General features: G+C 41.9%; 1 protein-coding gene across 1 annotated transcript in view; it reads left to right on the forward strand.

Moving 5' to 3' along the window:
• Positions 1 to 1,476: 1,476 nt before the first annotated feature.
• The window catches only part of SMPD3 (sphingomyelin phosphodiesterase 3), a 66,781-nt gene continuing 53,895 nt past the window's right edge, over positions 1,477 to 14,362 (forward strand). Inside the window, exon 1 of the mRNA XM_034788569.1 lies at positions 1,477 to 3,099. Within this exon, the coding sequence (XP_034644460.1) occupies positions 1,756 to 3,099 (1,344 nt within the window). The 5' untranslated portion in view covers positions 1,477 to 1,755. The remainder of the gene's footprint in view (positions 3,100 to 14,362) is intronic.

Consider the following 14,362-nt stretch of genomic DNA (forward strand, 5'->3'; position numbering starts at 1 on the left):
ACCTATACAGGAGACTTTGAGGCTGCAGTCTGGTACTTCATGTTAAGCATAGCAAAGAAATGTGTTAGCGGTGGCAACATAAATCAATACTAAGAGCTTGGCCCACAGGGAGGGAAATTTACATAGTGAAAGAAAATTGAGGAACTGTGTTTTTTCCGCTAATAATATATCAGTGTAGTGTCTAACCCAAGCTTCTGCACATGTTCACTCTCTCAATAGCTAGACTTATTCTTGCTATGTAGTTGTTTTGCTTGCTATAACACATTTAATAGAAATGCCCATTAGTTTCTGGCCCTTATAAGACCTAAATATGCACTAAACCACTTAAATTCACTGTCAGTGCCCAAGTAGTCATCAGTGGATCCAGCCCCAAATATTAACTGTGACCATATTCTCTTGCAATCCTCATCTTGTCCCCTCCCGAAGTATGAAAGGAAAAAGATGAACATTGTAGCATAGCTCACTATATCCCTGCTCTTTCTCATTTGGTAGCTATGCCTTTAGTCAGCATGGCTTAATACTGTAGAAATTCTAGGTTTTAGAATTATAGAAAGCAATTCTAGAAGGGAATTTTATTCCAAAAATTAATAAACACTTGTCACTCCATAGTCTTATTCGCAATGTTGACAAAGACACTGATTTAAATTTATTTAGCCTAAGGTGAAGAATCTAAAATCCTTTTATTCACACTTACTCTCTTATTTCATGCTCCTTTATCATGGCTATACTGATTACCTACCTTTTCCTGTCTTCACTGCTGTCCACCTGTTGGTTAACTCCCCTGTTTCTAGGTTTAAGCAGAGTGGAGTTGCCATAATTGTTGCTACCCTAATGCAAATTTTAGAGACCAGCATAGCTAAGACTTTTTTGTTTTGGTAAACAAGCATCAAATTGTTCTCAGCCCTTTATCACAATGTGCCTTTGCCTTCAAACCCACATCACATAAATCTTTTCTTGTTCATTCAAGGACTTTTATGTCACTCCAAGACTGATTAACTTAAGTGATAAGATGCTAAATATAATACTGTTTTAGAACTACCTACAAATAACTGGCAAATAGAATCTGATGAGATGTAGATATATTTGATTTAAATAACAGTGCAGCCTTCAAAGAGAGAGAGATTATAAAATTCAAAAAAACCTGCTAATGTAGTACTCAGGTTAAGACTTTAAATGTGCAAGAACAGAGAATTCAGTGTTATAATTTTCATGGCAACCTTAAGGTCATTTGCATTGAATGGGCCAGATTCAGAGGTACAAGTGAATAGAGTTACTGCAGATTTACATCCAATAGCTGAAAGAAGATATCACCCAATGTTTAGCAGACAGTCACATTGCCATGTAAAATGAAATGACAACAACCAAAAGGAAAATAACCATTGACTTAGAAGAAAAATTGGTATGAGTGTGGGAAAAACATGCTTCAAACCTTGAGTAAAAATTAAGTATATTTTTACTTTTTTGTCTCTACAGGTTTTTCATCTGCCGCATCTGAGATTCATTATGGTACCTTGCAGTGAGCAATGACCTCCTCTGAAGAATATAGGTGCCAAAAAGACAGAGAGACAGTGGCCTTGTTTCCCTCTTACTTGACAAAGTGAAATGGTGCTCTTAAGGTGATAAGTGTTTACTACACTTGGAAACCCAAACTGTTGGCTGGACGATTTTTCCCTGACCTCCACCCCAGTGTTCTGATGGACGGTTGACAGTGACATCATGTAGTAGTCCCTGAAGTGTTGTCATAACTGAGTTGCAATGGTTTTATACACTTCCCCATTTCCCAACAGCTTTCTATCAGTTCTGCATTCCTTTTCCTGGGGCCTGATTTTCCCATGTTATTGGTTTGCAGACAGGCTTGTGGCCTCCTTTGTTCCTACCACCTATGAGAAACGACAAAGGGCAGATGATCCGTGCTACTTTCAAGCACTCTGCATCATTATTACCACTCCCATCTACTTGGCACTGCTGGTGGCATCTCTTCCTTTTGCCCTGATTGGCTTCTTGTTATGGTCACCTCTCCAGTCAGCTAGAAGGCCATATATCTACTCCAGGCTAGGAGACAAGAGCCAGGCCAATGGCGCTACACTACTTACTGAATGGAAAGCTACAGGCAATGGGAAAAGCTTCTGCTTTGGTAGTGCCAATGTTTGTCTGCTACCAGACTCTCTGGCAAGATTTAACAATGTTTTCAACACACAGGCACGGGCTAGAGAAATTGGGCGGAGAATCAGAAATGGGGCAAGCAGACCACAGATAAAAATATATATAGATTCCCCCACTAACACATCCATCAGTGCAGCCAGTTTCAGCAGCTTGGTCTCTCCCCAAGTTGGAGATAGCACTAATCGTGCTGTCAATGTAGGCATCAAAAGGACATCATCTATGGAGTACAAGGGAGACAATTCTGGTTCAAATAACAGTGAGGATAGCAGAGATGCTAAAGCTGGAGGGGAACTAAATGAAGGAGAGGACAACAACACATGTATCGTGCGCATAAGTGGGGAGGATAATGGCCACATTTCAGACCCAGAAGTGGATGCCATTAGTGGCCAGGCTAATATCAGTAGCCCAGCAGAACACTCCTTGGAAGGTGAAAGAGAGAGTCCAAAGGGTCAAATACCCAACCATAAACAGAAAGAAGGAGATTCTGGGAGTTTAGACAGCTACACTGCCTCGCGAGAGTCCCTGGTTAAGGTTCGCATTGGAGATGGCACAGTGGACCAAAGTAACATCAACAACAAGCTCCTTTACAAAGCCTCGGTCATGAAGAAGACCTCTGTGAGGAAAAAGAAGCATACGGATGAAATCTTTGACCATGAGATCTCTGCTTTCTTCCCTGCCAACTTGGACTTCCTGTGCTTGCAGGAAGTGTTTGACAAAAGAGCAGCAGAGAAGTTGAAACAGCAGCTCCATCACTATTTTGAATACGTTCTATATGATGTTGGGGTCTATGGCTGCCATGGCTGCTGTAGCTTTAAGTTTGTTAACAGTGGCCTGCTTTTTGCCAGCCGCTACCCGATTATGGATGCTGCCTATCACTGTTACCCCAATGGAAAAGGAACGGACTCCTTGGCTTCCAAGGGGGCCTTGTTTCTCAAGGTAAGGCCCTTTCTTTTTGAAACCTATAACTGTCTCTAGTACATGCTTGGTTATAAATCAACTGTATTGCTGGTCAATAAACTCTGTTAGAGATAGGTCAGAGAAGCAGTGATCAGATCTGGATTACATTTACGCTAGAATTTGTGGCTTAGAGAATGTACTAAGATGATAGACATGCATGAAACGTTGAAGATTTGGGGCTAGGGTTTGAGTTCAGATTTAAGGGTGTCAAAGTATCAAGCACTTCTCTTGGGATTTTGCTCTCATTTTGAAGAAATCTCTTTTTAATAAAACATGTATGCTTTAAATAAGCCTCAAGAGAGACACATTAACAGGTGAGGGACAATGACACTAACAAATTCACTCATGCTGTGTGTTTACGGAGCAAATTGGGGATGTTTGAGGGACAGTCAGCCTCAAAACAAAACAAAAATTAAAATTATTTAATGAGATATGTGAACTGCCTTTTTAGCATGTAATGATGCCTCTCCCATTGTGTGAGGTGATAGTTAATAAAGAAGTAAGCAAAACCAAAGGAAAATGTTTGGCACTGAAAATTATGATAGTAGTTTATGCAGAGTGAAACTTGTAGTGGAGGACAGTGGTGAGTACCAAGTGCAGAACAAGTGGACCAAAAGGTCTGGGGAGCCTGTTTCACGTAGTGATCATTCAAGAGGGTTGTCTTGTAAAATTTCCCAGGCTTTGGAGAGCACATCTGAGATGCTTCTCTTTGGTAGGACGGTTTTCTACACTCAGAGTGCAGCTGCCCATTCTATTTTCCACTTCAGAAGTTTGGGAGCATTATGTTTTTTTCACTTTCTTAGGATAATTAATTTAAATAAGATGATGGTTGTGAGAATATGTGGTTTGAAGTAAAGAGTTGTGCTTGTCAGGGTCAGAGGAGGGAGATACTAGACATCTCCATGAAATGAGCTGGTTTTGCAAGACTGGCAACACATTGTGTTGAATTCTTATGAGATTGGCTGTATATCTCACTAGAAACTAGAAACCAAACCCCTTCTCATTTTGGATTTGACCAAGAACCAAAACTGTAAGTCTAGGCTCAGATCCAGGGTTTCCAATCTAAACGTATCCAAAAATCCCCAGGAGTATTAGATTTCAGGTTCTGGCCATTGACATAGTGTGAGGGGTTTTCCCAGGTTGCAACCTGGACTGTGGGACCGCTGAGTCCTCTGTCCCACCAACCTGGGCTCCCTCTTAAACTGTGATGCTGTTGGCAAGCTACAAACCTCTGGCAGGTACTGCACTTACGCAGACATCCACAGGCAGGGACACACCCAACTGAGTTGCACGAATGCTTCTCCTAACCACTCATGAACCAACAATAGAAGGCTCCAGCCAATTCCCCCCAGCTCCCCAGCCTTGAATCCCAGAACTGTACTACCTTGCCCTGGACAGAAGTCTGACCAGTTTAAGTTCATTACCCAGCCTGACCCTTCCTCGACTTGGAGAGGAGACACACTATCTTGTATCTTGAGCTGAGATTTCCCATGCACTTCAACCAAAACACACTGTTTTAGGTAAAATATAAAACAAATGTATAAACTACACAAAGAGAGATTTCAAGTGATTATAAGTAATAAGTATAGAGATCAAGGTTGGTTACCTAAGAAATAAAAGTAAATTTGCTATCTGAGTTCTGTAAACTAAACAGGATTTGAATCGAGCAGTGTCTCACCCTGATAGTATAAACAGGTCACAGATCTTCAGTACTCAGGCTCGAACTCTCCTCCAGCCCAGGACCACCCTTCCCTGTTCAAAGTCTTTGTCCTCCAGATATGTTTCCAGGTGTTGAGTTGTGGGGAGTGTGAGGCCAAGTCATAATGTCACTTCTCTTGATAGTTTCTTCCAGCTTGCTGGAAAGATCTATGCTTGTAACATGGAGAACCACTCCCATTGATCAAGCATCCTCCATAGTCTATATGATCTCTCTGAGAAGCCTTCTGGGATGGTTGTTAGGAGTGTGGATTCCCTTTAATGGACCATGAGCACATCTGGCTACTCCATTGTTGTACCTAAAAGGCTGGTTGTGGGTGTTCCCAATCTCAAACATTTCAGTAACACACACAGCGCAAACTTCATGACTTCACATACAATGATAGCACATACAATCCAACAGGATATTAAAGTTTAACAAAGCAAGAATTTTAAAATGATACCTCATAAGGCATACTTTGTACAAAACATATCATTATGTGACAGTGGTGAATATGGGGGTTCCAGGGTGCTGCTTTAAGGTACAGAGTGCTACACATACCTCCAGTTTAAGAATTATTTCTCCAATAATTTAAGTCCAGGCTTTCATTTACAAATAATAAAATGTTTCAGGTGCTCAAAGCAGATACATTTTTCTTGCAAAAGTCCACCTTAGATTGTTCAGTACAGCTTAATAAGGTTCAGTGCAAGTGATGAACAATGGGAGTGCCTGTAATTTTGTCTATAAGGTCTACGGGTGGATGGATAGCTGATAGAATGTTTTGGTAAACCCTAATAACAATCAAATCAGAACCTTTAAATATGGGAATTAGAAGATAAGCAAACATACACATACATATATAGTTTGTAATAATTTACCATTCCTTATATATATTACAGAACCAAAATCCTAGGTCTGTACACCATGAGCTAATGAGGTTCACGTTTTGGATCTGAATTTTGTAGCCTGGGGTCGTTTTTTATTGATGAACATAGCTAAAGTTTGTTCTCTAATCATTCAGAGCTGCATACATAAAATGAGCATAAACTCTCTAGAATATGGAAACTACTCAGGTCACAATGATTCCACTTCAATTTGTGCATATATTAAGGATTAAGAGATTGTTTTTAATCTGCTTTCAGCTGCCCATTGCTGCGTCATTGATTTGTTACCCTGCTAGGAAGTCAGCAGTGTTTCCATTCCCTTGCAGAAAATTAAGCCTCTTTTCCAGATACCATTGGGATGATAGACTTAATTATTGATTCAAGTTCTTAAAGTCACAGTTTACCAGAGGATGAGGGACCAATTTACTATAAAGACTCCTGAAGGGCCAAGATCACTTAAACTGGTACAGATCTCAGACCCAGCCTGAAAACAATATTTGTCTCATGCCTGTGTGATTCTGACATGTATTTTATTCCCTGAAATGTTTTTTATTCTGAATTAAGTGTACTGTGTGCTATGAAATGCTTTTCAGTTTGCATTGTACATTAAGTGGTCACAGATCATTTTCTTTCATGAGAAGATGCAGGATGATCTATGTAGTTTAGTTTGACACAACTTATTTGTTTAGTAAAAGAAGTTTTTAACACTTTGCAAACAGCAGAGTTTATGTATTACTGAAACAATAACCTACAACAAATGAGGGGCTTGGATATTATGGGCCTGAGCCAAAGACCACTGAAGTTAGCGGGAATCTCCAATGATTTCAATGGGCTTTAGATAAGGGTTTATATGGGGATGTCTGCATCTGTACAGAACATATAGTCCTGCAGACATCTCTGCAGCTGGGAAGTGTATTTCCTGCAGGAAGCAAATACCATTCAGTGAAACACACCCTGGTATTGTAAAGCTCTAGAGCTCTTATCACAAAGTGACATAATTAATTTTGTTGTGTTTGGAACAATAGTGATGAGATTTCATAGGACAGACAACTGTGTTTTTAATAAAAGCTTAACTAGACTACATGTGAGGAGAGGCCAATCTTGGTAATTTTCAGTAGAACTCTGTTCCTAAAAGTCATCCAAGTGCCAGTACATTAAACCAAGGGAGCACTAAGTTAAATCATCACATCATCAGCATAAAATCTATCTGATTGTAAGATACTGTTTTTTGCCACACCTGAAAGATGTCTTTTCAAATTAACTATTTCACAGAAAATATGGTGACCATGCTTAAGAGTAATACAGGAGAGTAGCATCTGAGCTTCTCCCTTGACCATGGGGGTGTTACCAGATTTGCCCATTACTTTGGGGTATGCTCATTTATTCGGGTTACTCCTCTGGGGAAGGGTGTTCTGTAATCCTGTCAATGTACTGCTTGTGTCACTTGTGTTTACATATGAGCTCTACTTCTCCCTTCTGCAAGTCCCCTCCCAATGGAGCTAGCTTGCAGGACCTAGGGTCCCTAGGGCTGGGTTACTCCCACCCCAGAACCGGATGAACACCCACACACCCACACGTACATTAACAGAGCAAGTCTGAGCGGACTGGGTCAATCAGCACTGTCAAGCTGACCCCTTATATGTCTCTGGACTCACTGGGCTGGAGGAAGCAGCACTTTCAAGCTGTCTCTCCTTATATGCCCCTGAGCTCCATGGACTGGGTCAAGCAGCACTTTCAAGCTGTTACCCTTATGCGTCCCAAATTCAGCACGTCCCTATCCCCACTTCCCCAACACAATTGTACTGGCAGTAACCTACTCGATGAGCAAACTCCACAGTATTTTGGGCGCTGCAGGGATCTTTAGCTTAGGTAAAAGAAGCGTTGCTGTAGAGTGAATGGGGGAAGCTAAAAACACAAACAAGTAAAGTTCAGCAAGAGAGAGAGAAGTTTAACCATAGAAGTTATTTATTGAATAATAGTAATAACTACACAAGGAGGACTAAACCAACATAACATACATGATTAAAGGTTAATACCTCAGGTAGAAAGGAAAACAGAGAGAGAGAGAAAGAGGGGGGGTCTCACCCACTCCATGAGGCTTGAACTGGTCAGGGTTCCCAGATGATGGTGGTAGCTGAGGGTTCTGAATGCTGGAGACAGGCAGAGCCCCCAGCACGATCAGACAGGAGATGGAGTTCCAGTGGAACTGATGCATAGTGTGGATCTAAGCATCAGAACCCTGACTAGAGGGTGAGTAGGGATTTTTGTAGAGAAATTACACTGGTTCAAGGGAGAACACTAGATTTGTTTATAGGTAAGCTGATGACTCAAGGGTTTTCTTTAGACTAGAAAATAGGAGCTGATCACTCTTGGCTATGGGTGGTGTTTTCTTCCAGGGAGCTCACAATGCAACTAGGTTGCTTCAGTATTTGGATATCAATTAAGGATTCATTACTAGAATTGATCTGATAACTGCTGAGCTGGGTGTGTTTGCAGGCGTAGGTTCATTAGCATCTAGAGCAGAGATTCCCAGGATGCAGTGCTTCCCTGCTTTTTCTGGTCCCAGAATTCAGTGTGGTTTTCTGTTCTCCATTCTGTATGTAAATTGAGATGTCTTCCTGTCCCATCTTTTATGCAGATGAGGCTAGGGGAGTTGTCTCTGCTCTCCATTCTGTATGCTAATGTAGATGTCTTAATCTTGTCACCCTTATCAGGGGGGGTCTAGGTGTGTCTCCCAACGCCCTTCACTGCTCTCTGCAAGTTTTCTTTTTCTGATGGGTTTTGGTTTAAGCAGAGGCTGGGGGGGGGGTGTCTTTCATGAGTCTGGCTGGATACTGCACCCTAGTTCCCCAGGAACACAGAGATGTCTGGTATCAGGGGAGCCACGTGGCCATGAGGTAATCAGCTGCCTATTTCCTTCAAGCTGGAACATTGTGTGTTTTATAAAGGTTATAACATGGAAAATGTCCCTGACATAACGCAAGGTGTCTGGTAGTCCTATTCTCCACTAATTTTACAGGCTTCATCATCTGTCTCTTCTTAGTCTAATCTCATTCTTCATTCTCAGCCTCCAAATGCTCCCTGGAACCCCTCTTCAACTTGCTGTCCCCCACATGCTCATTTTGCAACTATATTCCCAAGCAATCCTCATCTATCTTCTCACAAAGTACATTCTTTAGAGCCTGTTTTGATTATCCATAATCATTTGGGAGCCAGTGATTGGAACTGGACGTTACTAGTTTCCAGATTAAGATTTTCATTTACTGGTAGTTATTCCCACATTGCTTTGGACCATATCCAACCTAATCTGATTTAAATTAAGGGTTTATCTCAGCATGAGTTCATGTAGTCTTGTTGAGGAAGAGCCTAGCTGCTCCCCATTCTAATGTCAGGGATGGAGTTAAAATTACTCCTTATGCAGGCTGGCATATTGCAGGATTGTGAGATTATATTCTGTCAGCCTCATGTGGAAAGGAGAACATTCTGCCATTTTAGGAAGAGGAAAGCTATCTCTTTCAAAAACAGAGTAGTACTTCAGAATCTTCCCCTTACCTCTCCTGTACCACAGATTCAGTTGTCAAGGTAAAAGAGGAATGCCGTCTGTACTACGGGGAAGAGGACAGAGGATGGGGGGGAAGAAGAGTTGATTGGGGTGAGTGTCATGGGGTCGCATATTTAATCACATACAGTTTCCAGCCATCATGATGACAAACCCTTAAACCTTGCAGAATCTCAGAAAAAAAGCTAGCTTCCAAAATCAGAAGAATGTTCACAGGGGAAAGGAGGGTATGGGTGTGCGTCTTATTTTATTGGTACCATCTGTCCCCTGCTATAGAGCAAAGGCAGCAAGAAGCTAGATTCAATTCAAATTAAATTCAAAACTATTTGAGATTTGATGACTGAAACTTTGCATTACAAAATGAGGCTATTTCACCAAAAAGTTCCCTACATTTCACACACTTGCATCTTTGAAATGGGCCCTTTTTTCCAGTGAAGAGGGAGCTCTGTTATACATTAGGATTACCCAGCCCCCGATTGTGAAGTTCTGGATTTTGAGAGATTTGTGTAGACAAACAATATAGTTTATCTGGGGCTATAGATATCTGAAGTATCATTAGTAATATCCGTAAAACACTCAGCTCTTACCTAGTGCTTTTCATCCATAGATCTCAAAGCACTTTACAAAGAAAGGTCTGTATCCTTATCCCTATTTTGCAGAAGAAGAAATGGAGGCACAAAAAGCTGACGTGACATATTCAAGGTAACATAGTAGGTCAGTGGCAGAGCCAGGGCTAGAAAGAGAGAGAGAGAAATGGAATTCAGAGCCTTTTAACATTGGTTCAAACCTAGCTTGATCAGTGGCGGCTGACTTGATGCCAGCTGACTGCTTTTCATGGGCCTGCGTAAAGGTGAATTTTATACGTCTGGGTAAGGGTGGATTTTATAGTCCATCACAGAAGCCATCATCGTCCTTGGCACTTTGGCTGGCAATTTCATGAGCTAGACCATGGATTTGGCATGGAAGCTTGAACTAATTTCTCCTCTGTAGGTGATATCTCCGGGTCAAGATTAAGGCATATTAATAGGCTTGGCAGAACTCAGTTTTTATTATTTTTCAAATGTTGACAATTGATACTGATTTTTTTTATTTTTTCCCCCTGATTTTTAATTATTTTTACAGTTGTGGGAAATTGAGAGGGGTAGAATTGGGATTAGGGGTAGGGCAGCGCTGACAGCAGGGCTACAGAGGGTTGCCAGCACTGATAACAGGACTGCAAGGGGCTCCCTATGGGGCAGCAGGACCGAAGACATCTGGGCAGAATGTGCAGGGGAAACTAGTTCTGGGCCAGCAGAGCAGAGACCCTGGGCCAGGGTTGCAAGGAGGAGAACAAGCTTTCGGGGGAGGCCACCCCACTTCTGACCAGTTCCTGCCCAGGGTGGGCTCCAACACTCTTGGCTGGTGAGAAAATGAGCAGAGCCATGACAGCAGACCAGCAAAGGGCTCCCTGTGCTGCTTAGGGTGACCAGATGTCCCGATTTTATAGGGACAGTCCTGATATTTGGGGCTTTTTCTTATATAGGCTCCTATTGCCCCCCACCTTTTGTCCCGATTTTTCACATTTGCTGTCTGGTCACCCTAGTGCTGCTGCAGGGCTGATGGCACTTGATCCCAGCAGGTGCAAGGTGTAGGGAAGGCTGCAGTCCTGGTGGGGCAGAGCAGAGACCCCTGGCCAGGATTGCGAGGAAGATGAGCCTCCGGTCACTGAGGAGACCTCCCCACTTGAACGGCTCCATCCCCAGGCAGGAGCCATTCAGCAGTGGGATGGCCTCCCACACAGCCGGGGTTTGGCGTTCTCCTCATGGCCCTGGCTCAGGGTCTCTGCTCTGCCCTGCCAAGACTGCAGCCTTCCACAACCCTGTGCCTATAGGAATCCAGTGTCACTGGCCTTGTGGCTGTGCAAGGAGCCATCTGCAGCTCCATTGTCACAATACTGGTCCTTCCCTCCCTCCCATAACCGCAGGGCTGAAGAGCATTCTCTGCGCTGCCGCAGGTCGGTGACATCCAATCACTGCAGGCACAAGATGTTGCACCGAGTCACCTACTGTTACTGATGGAATTTTTTTTCGATTTCAATGTGTGAGCTGAAATCGATGTTTACTGACGGCTCTCGGTTTAAATAGAATCCTGCCAAGCCTATGTATTAGCAAGGAAGTGAGGGGCTGTTGCTCCCTGTATTCTCCCTGTTCTATGGATAAGTGGAGAACTTAAGTCTTCAGAACTGTCAACCCAGCACCTTGTACCCTTGAACCTCCAGCAGTGTTCTCCATCTCAAACATGAGGATCCCTTTGGTACATAATAAGAGAGATCTAGGAGAAAAAATTGCTACTCACATCTAAGAGATAATTTAATGTGTAATGCATTAAATCAACTGGTCTCTGCTGCCACTGAAGACTAATGAGAAAAAGTTAACAAACACGCCAGAAAACCAATCCATTTTCATACTCTGACAACTTGGGACTTGCAAGACTCTGCCTTGGATTTGGTGACATTGTGTTCTAGCACAGAGTTCCCCATTTGTTTATAACTCCCTCAAGACACAACCTTGGACTCTGTTTTGCAGATTTTACGTTTCCTATCATAGCCTTTAATGCTGTTTCACTCCAAAAAGGGCAGAGATATTTTTGCAAAGTATGACTGGCACGCTTGCTCTTCTGTGCTCAGGATACTGTCTGATAAGCCAGATTGCCTCCTGAGTGGATGAAAGTGAATACAAGCGGGACCTTGTGTACGTACATGGTAGTCATGAACTTTGCTTTAACATGAACACATTCACACACAGGCACACACTTTTTTTTGTTCTACACTCAGCTGAAGAATAACTTAACACATGCTCTTTTATATACAATTTATGATACTATCTCCACTAGGTAAGGGAAAAAATCAAACAGTTTTTATTCTGAACAAACAGTGCACTGTATTTGTCAGAAGGTGAGGTTTTATCCACATCCTCTTTTAAGCATTGACTTTTCTCATCCACTTGTTCCACCCAAGAGTGTGTGCCATAAAATTTGTCCACTTCCCTGCCACTGAAACTCCAATGCTCTTCCAAGCTGGGTTCTGATTTTTGATATTTTTTTTGTCTGCATTGTGATATCATTTTGTACCCTATGACCTCAACTTCTTTCCTACCCCGGTACAGGTTGGGGATCTCAATAGGCTGTTAGCTCCCCATCTCACTATAATACATTCTGGCTAATATTAACACCCTGTATCTCTCCCCTTCTGAACAAAGACTAGCACAGTGCTGTAGTGAGGTGTCCTGGTATGCGGACATCTTTACTTACACATAACATACTACAGAATACATCATGTCCTCTGTTACTATGTATTTGTGTCTACTTCGTAGATGCTTACAAATACAATGTTACTGCATAGAACAGAAAAATGGCTTAAAATAAACCAGTTTATCTAATGGTTTAGATAAACTCAGAAATGTGTACATTTCTGTATTGACAGTGGCCTGTTCTTTATAAATCAGTGTTTCTGCTGAAAGGACAAAGACAAGAAAATATTTGTGAGTTCTCATCAGGGATCCTAGTTTTCCATGATAAAAAAACCTCAAACGTCTTCAATCAAAAAACATAAAAATCTGCATTTTTCCGCAACTAAAATGAAATCTGACTGTGGGACCCCTGCTGCCCGGGGCTGAAGCGTCAGTTTCCCATACTCCTGTGTGAGCATTGGAAGTACGGGGTTATACTGGATGTGTTTTTATTTTTTACAAAATATAAAAATTAAAGATTCTCTGTAAAAATGCAAATTTTGCATTTTTCCATGGCAATGGATTTCTTTAGTTTTCATCAACACAAGATATTTCTACACCGTGACAGTGCCTGGATAAGCTGGCTTGGGTTTGGGCTGCAGGGCTAAGGATACCAGTGTAGACATTCAGGCTCAGGCTGGAGTCCTGTCTCTGAGACCTATCTTCCTCATGGGGTTCATGGAGCCTGGGTACCAGCCCAAGCCTGACTGTCTACACTGCAGTTTTATAACACCCCTGAACCCAAGTCAACTGACTCAGACAAACTGTGGCTTTGCTGCAGATCTTTTATTGAAGTGTCGATACACCCATAGTTTTTCTCATAGAGCAGTGTGTTCTATGGCATTTTGCCCTGCATTTGAGTGGGAAAACTATGCCACCTCCTAATCTTAATTCAGAACTCTCTGAAGTGGGAAGTTTATTTGAAAAGGAGGCTCCAGTTGTGTGCAATTTCAATCAAATAGTTAATGGAGCTTTCATCCACAGTGCCTACTAATTGTTTAGTAGTAGCAGCAGCATGACATATAGAAAAGGAGTGTAGTTTCCTTGCAGATCAAGCACCATCTGGTTCATAGAAATGTAAGGCTGGAAGGGACCTCAAGAGATCACTAGTTCAGGCCCCTCTTCCCTCCCGCCCCATGTTCAGGCAGGGCCAAGTAAACCTAGAGACCATCTACTAAGGTGAGTTTGTACAACCCCTAACACAGTGAGCTACACATTGTGAGCTTAGAACTTAAGGCAATAAGATATAAGAATAATTTCCATAACCCACTACAAGTACAAGCACCTAATGAATGTTCCACACTTCAGGCAGAAAGTTTGCCAAACCAATCATACAAATAAAACTAAATGATGGTAACTTATGGTATCTGTAATCACATTACGACTTAGTGTTCTACAAAACATAGGTATTTGTTGAATGTGCTATTGAAACAGAGAGTCTGGTGAAAAAATACCAGGAAGAGCTGGTGAGGGAGAGTGAAGAAACTTTATCAAAGTAAAAGCTATTCAAATCACTAATGTAAAAAGAAAATCTCTCCCTAGAGGGTGATTCAAGGAACTCCTCTTCGATCTGCTAAAAGAAACCTCCAGGGAGTGACAAATGCTAAAAAGTGCATTTCAGAGCAGACTTGGAATAGAATCAACCGCATTCAGAGCTATTGGCTGTCCTATAATCTATTATGGAGATATTAGTAGTAAATCCATAATTAACGATGTGTTGTGCTGTGCACCTGAAGTAGAGATTAAAACTCTTCTTTTGGGAATGTATGAAAAATATAATGTATCCTCACTAAAACTACAGCACTGACTCTGAAGAGTCTGAGTACAGAATGAATTT

This window comes from Trachemys scripta, chromosome 13 (assembly GCF_013100865.1).
Source record: "Trachemys scripta elegans isolate TJP31775 chromosome 13, CAS_Tse_1.0, whole genome shotgun sequence".
Taxonomy (NCBI): domain Eukaryota; kingdom Metazoa; phylum Chordata; order Testudines; family Emydidae; genus Trachemys; species Trachemys scripta.